At 30.8% G+C, this 11,697-nt stretch overlaps 1 protein-coding gene across 3 annotated transcripts; it reads right to left on the reverse strand.

Annotated features, from left to right (window-relative positions):
- Positions 1-1,045: 1,045 nt before the first annotated feature.
- Positions 1,046-10,366, reverse strand: LOC120326429 (uncharacterized). Of its 3 annotated transcripts, XM_078112139.1 has the most exons (16): positions 10,208-10,366; positions 9,649-9,714; positions 9,204-9,266; positions 8,781-8,846; positions 8,223-8,288; positions 7,378-7,443; positions 6,763-6,828; positions 6,333-6,398; positions 5,469-5,534; positions 5,040-5,108; positions 4,382-4,447; positions 3,650-3,715; positions 2,775-2,840; positions 2,348-2,413; positions 1,692-1,757; positions 1,046-1,160 (listed from the first exon to the last, which is right to left on the reverse strand). In XM_078112139.1, exons 1-16 carry the CDS (start codon positions 10,296-10,298, stop codon positions 1,150-1,152), a joined length of 1,026 nt encoding a protein of 341 aa, XP_077968265.1. In that variant the 5' UTR covers positions 10,299-10,366; the 3' UTR covers positions 1,046-1,149. The 3 variants fall into 3 exon arrangements, with proteins under 3 accessions (XP_077968265.1, XP_077968266.1, XP_077968267.1); XM_078112140.1 differs by lacking the exon at positions 6,763-6,828; XM_078112141.1 differs by lacking the exons at positions 6,333-6,398; positions 6,763-6,828; positions 7,378-7,443.
- Positions 10,367-11,697: the final 1,331 nt, after the last annotated feature.

The raw sequence follows: 11,697 nt of genomic DNA on the forward strand, positions 1-11,697 counted from the left end.
GAAACGTTTGCTCATATCAAAGATTTATATTCTTAATTTTCAATATTTCGTTTGCCTGCGATTTTTTTTAAGCAATCGTTGTTTCCTTAATACTATTTTAGTTTTAACTAAATTCGTGAGTTCATTTAACTTAAAAAAACAAATAAATAAAGATGGCATCGTGCGAATTGGAAAATATGGATTTTCTTAACGTTTGCATGATATGACAGTGCCGACATAATGCTATGGAACCCTGCTTTATTCTATATCGAATATATATGAGTTCGACCAAGCTTGCTCCCGCTTTAAAGTCAAAAAAATACGTTAACGCTATAGACTCTATATATGTCTTTTACCAACCATAAGCAAACTATTTGAATTAATCGGCAAACCACATATTTCTTGCCATATTCACATAATAATTCAATACACTTCTACATCACCGTTCTATGATTGACTACTCGTGGTCAATTATAGGAGATCGTTCCAGTCTGTGGAAACTACAAGAAAGGCTTGGTGACTAACTAACTGGTCTTAGGAAACACGACATGTTGGGATGTTGAGTAATCTAACGGCTGGTATAAGAATGGACAAGCACATGTTGGTTATAGTCATTTAGAAATCAATCGTTTAATAATAAAAATGTTGAAATACACATGGTTTGTCATCATTAAATCCCGATTCAATATTTGGGCATAACTCTATTCACCGGGTGCAAGTAATATGGCGGTTTTCGTTTTCAATTCGCACACATTTTGCACTTATTCTCACTCGAGTTTGGACACATTAATGGCAGTCCCCAGGTACTACTTTCGCACTCCTATATTTGAACTTTGATTCAATACTTTCTTTATTACTAAACACATCTTGAATATCCCGAAGCAGTATGCAATTTAGCTGTCACAATCTAACTCAGCAATGCAAAAGTTCCGACTCAGACCTCCCACCCCTTTGAAAATTTATGGTTACGCTCTTGAAAGGATGTATGTTTTTTCTAAGGCTGTTTTATGATTGTCTAAGACTTCAAAGATGACCCGAATGCAAATCGTACAAAGACTATCAAACATTATTGTTGTAGCACACTTTATTATATCATACTTCTCAGCAAATTTATTTTTTCTGTTTGCATTGATTCTTTCTCTTTGCAAGACGCTGAGAGAATCATGTTCATCAGTAATAATCTGTAAAAATAAATGCATTTCAGAAAATATTCTCTTTCAATAATTTCGAATATTTATTATTTTAGTCATGCATTAGTAATTTATGACAAAAATACAGTTTTGACTCTCAGCTCAGATTTTGTGTTGAAATTGACAAAAATAAGTAGGATATAGATTTGCGTCTAAAACAAAAACACAAAAATGGACAATAATTTTGTTAATATTTAAGTTTATCATCCGATTTTGATACAAAGAACTGATCAACATGCACATAGGGTTACTTGTATAGACTACAAATTGAGTTTGATCTTCTTGAATTAATTTACGTCCAATAGGCCGAAACCGGACCTAAATTCGGTTCAAAAACACAGAAAAATTTGCGAGAAAATACTAAGCTTGTTTGGAGTAATTCATGAAACAATTCTGTCACATAAAAGTAGTTCGCATGCTGCTAGCAATGGAGTCATAATGACAATTAGTAATTTGTTTTCAGTGAGGGACGATGGTAAATGCTGGAATAAAAATTTCTTTTTCATAGTATCATAAATTCACCTGAATCTTTACAATTGCCTTGTTGGCAAAATTGTCCTCTATCACAATCTCGATTTAGTGTACATCCTGAATTAAATAAATTTTAGAAATATACTTAATATGATACGATCACAACAACCAGGTAAACCAAATACCGTAGTGCTAAAATTGTGATCGGCAGATTAAGCTATTCATGATTGCTTTTATACAAAAAATGAGGTCGGTTTTCAATTTTAACAAGATTTGAAACTAATAGTATGGCGTTTTGTAAAAAGCAATTTTCTATCAATTGCATCGGATTGTCCACTTATTGTTTTCTTAAAAAACTGGGCAAAGTAAAGTAGTAGAATAAGTCAATCTGACTGATTGTTTGTCACCCGTGAGTAATTTTTGACAAAAATAAATTTTTTTGATTTTAGTTATTGTTGAGTAATTAATAAGAACAAAGTAGACTTGGCTCAATATTGCCGAATTCATAAAACTTCTTCCTAAAGCAAAAGGTACAATAAAACAATAGACTTGTTGGTAGTTGAGTTTATCAATTAACGATTAAGCATAAAAGTTGCATGCTGCTAACCATGGATTCTTGATACCAAATATTTAAATATTTCTTTCGAATTAGGGACGATGGTATGTGTATGAATTGAAATTTCTGTTTCAAAATAATACAAATTTACCTTTATATTGACACAAGTTCTCAGAGCAAATATCCCCATATTCACATTCGTCATCGTATGCACAGTCTGCGTTGAAGACAAGTTAGAAATTTATTAATAGTGAGACATTTACAAAAATATAGTATGTCAAATTATGGCAATGCAAAAAAAGGTAATTTACAGTTTTATTCATTTACTATTGGTATTTTACCACATATGGAATCAATCTATCTTTAAATTGAACAAGATTTGAAGCTAATATTATATTGTTGAGTAGTGTGCCATTTTCTGACAATTGAATTGGTCTGTGTGATGCTATGTTAGAAAAATAAAGACCAAACGATGAAATAATTTTTGGCTGAATAAAAATAATACGAGAAATTAAGACTTTCTATACAATTTATATTTAAACATTATCAATCATCAGAACGTTAAAATTAAAATTTACGTCTGCACACTGATCTTTGTGTATCGCAAATTAGGCCATGATCACAGTCTTGAGTTTTGTCGCATGCTGAATAAAATGAAAAACAAATTAGAAATATTCCATTATTGAGTCAATCAAGACATGCGGTAGAAAAAACACGGATCATTGTAAGTGAATAGTTTTGGTTAAATCTGGATAGATATTATATTCAATATAGAAATAATGTTTTTCTGTATGATGTGAAACAAATATTATGAATCGTGACATTTTCGAAAGATAAATCTGTTGCAAACCGTGCAAGACGGGTGTTTTTAATCATGAGATATATTTCAAACAAAACTCTGAGTTCCGATTGTGTTTGAGATTGATAAATAAGTGATCTTAGACCTATTACAAATAATGCAGGGTATGGAATTACTGTAGTCGGAGTACAATTCGGATGTTAGTACAATGTTTAGTATAAATTTAATTTCAGTCAAATGCGTTTGTTGTATGGTATGATGCAATTTAACTCCCAGCAACAAGAAAATTATATTGTTTGCAAAACTAAGGTAAGTTAAGTAGTGAAATAAGTCATACTGACAGATTTTTTGTCACGCTTGAGCAATTTCTGCCAAAAATGCAGTTTCAAGTTAAGGCTGAGTTATTATTGAAAGGAAAATAGACTAGTAGACTCATCATGCTTGACTCGCAAAATTGAAATTCCCTCAAAGCAATAGATAAAATATAACAATAACATTTTTGGTAGTTGAAATTATCAACTAATGATGTAGCATAAAAGGAGACCGCATGCTGCTAGCCATGAAATCATTTTGAGATGTAGCTGTTTGCATCGAATGTGGGACAATTGTAATAGTAAAAATTTAAATTTTTGTTTCATAATATTAGAAATTTACCTTTATAAATACACGATTCTTCTACGCAAATTTTGCCATAAGCGCAGTCGCCATCGTATGCACAGCCTTCGTAAAAGAAAAATTAGCAATATTTAAAACTGAGAATATCACAATAAATCGGTAAGCCAAAGATTGTAGTGCACAAAATGGTGATCGACAATTCCATCATTTATGATTGACCTCATGCTGCTCATGAAATTAGTCGATTTTTAATTGAAGTATAAAGTTTAGAAACTTTTAACTTTGGACTAATGCAATTTTTCCATATCTATGATGAAATCTATATTTATTTGCAAGAGGGAGAAAAGTAAAATAGTAAAAAACGTCAGGCTGACAGATTGTTTGTCACACATGAGTAATTTATGACAAAAATACATCAATGACACTCATTTCAGATTTTGTGGGGAATTTGACAAAAATAAGAGGAATCTTAATAGACATGTATTTGTTGAATCTCCTTGTTAATAATTGATATCGTATTTCAATTTTGTTAAACAAAAAATTAAACTATATGCTTATATGGTTTCTTGATATTGACTACAAATTGCTTTGAATTGTCGTGAATAAATGAACGCGCAAAAAGCTGAATCCGAGCCTAAGATAGACAAAACGACCCAAAAACAAACATCAACATTTGCACACAACATAGTAAGTTTGATTGTAGTATTTAGGAAAACAATTCTGTGCAAATGCTAGAATTAACATTCATGTAGCATGGTATTATAAATTTACCTGGATATATACAATCGCCTTGGTAACAAATTAGTCCAAGATCACAGTCTCGATCTGCTCTGCATCCTGAGTGTAATAAAAATCAGAAATATACTGAAAATGAGACATTCGCAACAATCAGGTAAACCGAATATCGTAGTGCTAAAATGGTGATTGGCAGATTAAGTTATTTAAGAATGCTTTTATACTAAATATGAGGTAAAATCTTCAATTTTAAAGACATTTGAGACTGATAGTATGACGTTTTGTAAAAAGCAATTTTCTGACAATTGCATCGGATTGTGCAATTATTGTATCCTTGCAAAACTGAGCAAAGTGAAGTAGACTAATAAGTCAGTCTGACTGATTCTTCGTCACCCGTGAGTAAATTGACAAAAAAAAATTCTAATTTGACTTATGGTTGAGTAATTAATAAGAACAAAATAGACTTGACTTCATCTTGCGTATAATTCATAAAACTTCTTCCTAAAGCAATAAATAAAATACAACAATAAGTTTGTTGGTAGTTGAGTTTATCAACTAACGATGAAGCATAAAATTAGTCCGCATTCGGCTAACCATGGAGTCCTAATAACATTTAATTATTTATAACGAATTAGAGACGATGGATGGGATTTGTAGGAATTGAAATTTCGGTTTCCAAATATTATAAATTTACCTCGATAATGACACAAGAAGTCCTGAGAGCAAATGCTTCCATAAGCACATTCGTTATCGTATACACAGTCTGCGGTGAAGACAAGTTAGATATTCAATAATATTGAAACATTCTCAAAAATATAATAAGCCAAATATGGCAATGCAAAAATGATAATTTACAGTTTTAATTATTTACGACTGGTTTTATACTATTTATGAATTCAGTCTATATTTAATTTAAACAAAACTCGAGGCTAATATTATAATATTAAGTACTGTGTAATTTTCTGACAATTGGATTGGTCTGTGTGATGCGATGTTAGAAAATTAAATACCGCCAAATGAAATAATTTTTTGATTGAATAAACCTAATACAAAGGAGGAGGATTTCAAATACAAGATTTATTTATACATTTCAAAACCTCATAACGTTAAAATTAATATTTACGTCTGCACGTTGATATTTTTGTATCGCAAATCAGGCCATCAGCACAGTCTTTGATTTCGACGCACCCTGAATAAAATAAAAAACAAATTAGAAATATTCAGTAACTGAGTCACTAAGACAGTTTGACATACATAGGTCATTGCGAGTAATTCATGATTGATAGAGTAATTCATGATTTCAGTTAAGTCTTATTAGATATTATATTTAATATAAAAATGATGTTTTTTCTGTATAAAGTGAAACAAATAATATGATTCATGACATTTTCGAAGTATAAATATGTGGCAAACCGTGTAAGACGGGTGCTTTAAATCATAAGTTATATTTCTAACAAAAACTCTGAGTTCGGATTGTGTTTGAGATTATTAAATAAATAAGTGATCTTAGACCTATTACAAATAATGTCTCTAATATTGTTGGATATGGAACTACCGTACTCGGTGTCCAATTCGGATGTTAGTATAATGTTTAGTTATTATTTTTAATTACAGACAAATGCATTTGTTGTATGGCATGATACAATTTAACTCTTTGCAAATAAAAATATTTTTTTCGAAACTGAGGAATGTAAAGTAGTGAAATAAGTCAATTCCTGACTAAAATACAGTTTTAACTTGAGTTTTGATTAGGTGATTAGTACTGGCAAAATAGAGTCGTCTCAATTTTGCTTGAATCAAAAAAGTTTATTTCGAAGCAATAAACTTGTTGGTATTTGAGTTTATGAACTAATGATGTAGCATAAAAGTAAAGTAGTCTGCATTCTACTAGCTATGAAGTCATTATGATATTTATCTATTTGTATCGAATGAGGGACGATTGTGATATTAAAAATTTAAACCTATGTCTTATGATTCAAAAATTTACCGTCATATTGACACAAGTTTCGGTCGCAAGTTTGTCCGTATTCACATTCTTCATTGTATGAACAGTCTGAGTAAAAGAAAAACTAGCAATATTTAAAAATGAGTCAATCACAACAATCCGGAAATCAAAAATCTTAGTGCAAAGAATAGTGATCAACAATTTTATCTATTTATGATTTGCATTATGCTGAATATAAAATTATTCAAATCTTTAATTTAAATGAAAGTTTAATCTTTGGAAACTTCTAATTTTATACTAATGCATTTTTTCATGACTAGAATAAAATAACTAATTTATTCGCAGGATTGAGAAAAGTAATCAGCATGTTACTAGAAATGAAATTTTATTGGCATTCAGATATTATAATTGAATGAAACACTATGGTAAATGCTGGAATTGAAATTTCTGTTTCATAGTATCTTTGATTTACCTCGAGATTTACAATCGCCCTGTTTGCAAATTAGTCCAATAACACAGTCTCGATCTGTTTTACACGCTGCGTAAAATAAAAATTCTGAATCTGAGACATTCATAATAATCAGTTAAACCAAATATTGTAGTGCTAAAGTGATGATCGACAGATTGATCTATTTATAATTGGTTTTATACTGAACATGAGATCGATATTTAGTTTTTACGATTTGAGACTAATTGTATGACGTTTTGTAAAAAGCCATTTGATGTCAATTGCATCGGATTGTGCAATTACTGGTTCCTTGCAAAACTGGGCAATGCAAAGTAGTCAAATAAGTCATTCTGACTGATTGTTTGTCACCCGTGAGTAATTTTTGACAAAACGCATTTTTGATTTGAGTTATGGTTGAGTGATTAATAAGAACGAAACAGACTTGACTTCATCTTGGGTAAGTCAAAAAACTTCTTCCTAAAGCAATAAATGAAAATAAAACAATAGACTTGTTGATAGTTGAGTTTATCAACTAATGATGTAGCATTATAGTGTTATTATGACATGAGGTCGTTTGTATCGCATATGGAACGATTGTAATAGTAAGAACTTTTGTTTGATATAATATAAGAAATTTACCTTGATAAGCACACAAGTCTTGTACGCAAGTTTGACCAAAAGCACAGTCGGAATCGTATGTACAGCCTGCGTTAAAGACAAATTAGAAATATTTAAAACTGAAACAATCACAATAATCTGGTAAGCCAAAGATCTTAGTGCAAAAAATAGATGATTGACAATTTTATCTATATGTACGATTGGCAATATGCTGAATATAGAATTATTCGATCTTTAATTTGAATGGAAATTTAACATTTAGAAACTTTTAACTTACAACGAATGCAATTTTTTTGTAACTATAAAAAAGCCAATTTGTTTGCAAGAATGAGAAAAGTAAAATAGTCAAAAACGCGAGGCTGACGGATTGTTTGTCACACATGAGTAATTTATGACAAAAATACATGTATGACATTTATTTCAGATTTTGTGTTGAATTTGACGAAAATAAGCTGAATCTAAATGAACATGAATTTTCCTCAAAAATACGGAATTTTTTCAATTTACGAAAACATTGGTAACATTTGAGTTCGTAGTTCAATTTTGTTATACAAAAAATTGAACTATGTGCCCATTTGGTTTCTTGATATAGTCTACAAATTGAATTCAATCGTCTTAAATAAATTAACGCGCGATAGACTATATCCGGGCGTAAACTAGAAAAACGTCACAAAAACAAACATCAACATTTGACACAACAAAATAGGATTGTTTCTAGTAATATTTAAGAAAAATTTATGTTGCACAAAAATATTCCGCATGTTGCTAGCAATGGAGTTTTGTTAATATTTAGTTATTTGTATTGGATGAGGGACGATGGTAAATGCTGGAATTGAAATTTCCTTTTCATGGTATCAGATATTCACCTGGATCTTTACAACCGCCTTGTTTGCAAATTTGTCCTCTGACACAGTCTCGATTTGTTGTACATGCTGCATGAAATAAACTTAGACAATCACAACAATCAGGTAAACCAAATATCGTAGTGCTGAAATGGTGATCGACAGATTAAACTATTTACGATTGGTTTTATACTGAATATGAGGTCGATCTTAAGTTTTAACAAGATTTGAGACTAATAGTATGACGTTTCGTGAAAAGCACTTTTCTGAAAATTGCATCAGATTGTGCAATTATTGTGTCCTTGCAAAACTGAGCAAAGTAAAGTAGTCTAATAAGTCAGTCTGACTGATTGGCTAAATAATAGACTTGGTTGCGTGATTCATAAAACTTTTTTCTAAAGCAATAAATAAAAAATATATATACTTGTTAGTAGTTGAGTTTATCAATTAACGATGTAGCATGAAAGTAGCCCGCATTCTGCTAACAATGGAGTCTTGATACCATTTAATTATTTATATCGCATTAGGGATGAAGGTATTTGTAAAAATTAAAATGTCTGTTTTCAAACAATATAAATTTACCTTTAATATAACACAAGCCCTCTATACAAACGTTTCCATAAGCACATTCGCCATCGTATGCACAGTCTGCGTTGAAGACAAGTTAGAAATTCATTAATATTGAGACATTCACAAAATATAATAAGCCAAATCTGGCAATGCAAAACTGGTGATTTACAGTTTTAACTATTCACGATTGCTATTATACTAGATATGGATTCAATCTATGGATAATTTAAACGAGGATTGAGGTCATTATTATAATGTTGAGTAGTGTTCCATTGTCTGAAGATTGGATTGGTCTGTGTGATGCGATGTAAAAAAATGTATACCGCACAATGAAATAATTCTCGGACTGAAAAATTTAATATGAAAAAGAAAGATTTTCTATACAATTTATATTTGAACATATTCAACCCCAAGAACGTTAAAATTAAAACTTACGTTTGCACTCTGATCGTTGTGGATCGCAAATTAGGCCAGGATCACATTGTTGGCTGTCACATTCTGAACAGAAAATAATAAAAATAAAAAACCTAAAATTATTCACTAAACTGAGTCAATCAAGACAGTTTAATGAAACAAACATGCGTCATTGCGAGTTTGCCTCGCACAAGTAATTTCTGACAAAAATACAGATTCAACTCAAGTTATGGTTGTGTAAAAGGGCAAAAAAAACTTGAATCAATCTTGCTTGACTCAAAAAGTAATAAATAAAATACAACAATAAACTTGTTGTTAGCTGAGTTTATGAACTAAAATGTAGCATAGCAGTAGACCGCATGCTGCTATACATGGATTCGTTATGACATTTAGGTATTTGTATCGAATCAGGAACGATAGTATTATCAGGAATTTAAATTTCTGTTATGTATTATAAGATATTTACTCTTGTTATGACATTGGTGTCGTACGCATTGTTGACCATAGGAACATTCTTCGTCAATTCTACATCCTGCAAAAATATCAAATTAGAAAGATTTTAAAACTGTGACATTCACAAATATCCAAGCCAAATAACGCGATGCAGAAAATGGTGATTGGTATTTTAGTTACATCTGATTTGGTATATTGAAATGATGCTTTTACTATATTCTGTGGAAAAATTTATTCAAATCATAGCATAGAAGTGAAGTTTCACTGCAAGTTATATGTGTTGTATCAATTCGTTAAAGCGTTGCTTCAGGACATACTTGAAATATTTCTAACAAAACTTAGAGTCCAATTTGTGTTGAAGATGGATAAAAAAAGCGATTTTAAACATGAGAATGAATAATGTCTCCAACAATCGAGACGAAGATTTGTGAATCCGTTTTTTTATTGTCTCATTCTTTCCGCATAAAAGTAGTTTGCATGATAATATAAATACAAACGATGGAAATTGTAAAACTTTAAAGGGTATGTCAAATAATACAAAAACTTTACTAGATAAATATAATTTTGCAAACCATTCGAATGGAGCAGCTGTCCGTGTGTGCCATCAAATAACATCAACATTACAGCAGCTGACAACATGCTCGATATTATAAATATTTTCATAATGACTTATAAGTGTTGCAAGTTCAAACAGTTTTTCTCAACTCTAGATGAAATAGTTAAATAAAAAGGATATATTTTGAAAACTTGGTAGTAAGAAAATCGTATTGTTGCTTGTTTGAAGCATAATTTAAACTTTGTACGTAACTTTGTAACTTTAAGTTTTGACAGACAAAAAAATCTTTCACTTGATTTTGAGTGGACACTTCAATATTTTGACATATACCATTCAAAATTTCAATTCCTACGACATCTTACGACAACGTTTAGGGTACAAAAAGAGTCCATTGCTTTCAATGTAATAGTTGACTTTTTTCTTACTAGTGACTGCTCAAATTGAGATTTGCTTGAGGGGCTCCTCTGAAGCGTTGTATGAATTGAAGGTAGATGAATGGTCATTTTAGAATTGTGTGTATCAATATGGAGATATTTATTTTCTGTTCTCCTGCTACTTTAGATCAAATTATGCAAATAGACGAAGGCATGGAGAAATAAGGTATATTCACTTGGCACTTGGCATATACAGTACCTGAACTCATAATAAAATTTAAAATACGGATAAATGCGAAAAAAGAAATCGCCTAACTTCAACCTGATATACACATTTCGAAAGTTTCGATAGTTGTATACGAGGAATAAAATCCTGTTCTTAACTTTCGAAAAGCTACCTCTTACCCAGCGAACAAACTGATGTTCCTTGCTCGATGTATTGAGATTATATAGTCTTTTTTCATATGTTTGTATAAATAAAATGTAATTGCGTAGTACAAATAAGGACACGTATGAATTCTCTCACTTTTCCAATTATTACCTAATGTTTCAAGTTTTAATTCTAAATATTTCATTTGCCGGATATTTCTTTTATTTCAACTTTCTTTGTTTTAATATTTCTTAAAACAATTATCATATTTAATTTTATTTTTCCAAACAATGGTATTTGAAGTCGTTTTCGCCGAACGCTGACGTGCGTTTAGCTAGCAGGAACAATTAGTGAAAATACTTCAGACCCGATTTTATATCCTGTCAAAAATTGAAGCAGTTCTTGCAAAACTTATTTGAAAGAAAGTAGGAAATGACTAGCTAGTGAGAACAATTGTGATGAAAGTAGAAATTCTGCGAACGTTTTCTACAAATTTGTTAATTACCCCAAGAAAGAGAGGTTTTGTTAATAATTGCTTTGGATTCCAACTATTAAGTCAACTATGACTAACTATTGAGTTTAACTAAAAGGGCGACTTATTGTACAAATAAGTTAATTACCCCACAAAGATGCGGTATCAACAGTTTTTAATACTAATTTCTCTGCATTGGGCCGGCTTTATTGGGCCAGCTACTCGGTATAACCATCCCTCTTCTGATTGTGTTCCTGGACTTTACTCTGTTCTGCATTGCGTAAGCGTTC

This window comes from Styela clava, chromosome 4, assembly GCF_964204865.1.
Source record: "Styela clava chromosome 4, kaStyClav1.hap1.2, whole genome shotgun sequence".
NCBI classification, from domain to species: domain Eukaryota; kingdom Metazoa; phylum Chordata; class Ascidiacea; order Stolidobranchia; family Styelidae; genus Styela; species Styela clava.

Coding starts and splice junctions, on each gene's coding strand:
- LOC120326429 (XM_078112139.1), bottom strand. CDS start 10,298: ATGAAAATATTTATAATATCGAGCATGTTGTCAGCTGCTGTAATGTTG. Junction 6,399..6,762: donor GGGCGATTGTAAATCTCGAG/GTAAATCAAAGA, acceptor TCTTTTACTCAG/ACTGTTCATACAATGAAGAA. Junction 5,535..6,332: donor AAACTTGTGTCAATATGACG/GTAAATTTTTGA, acceptor TATTTTATTCAG/GGTGCGTCGAAATCAAAGAC.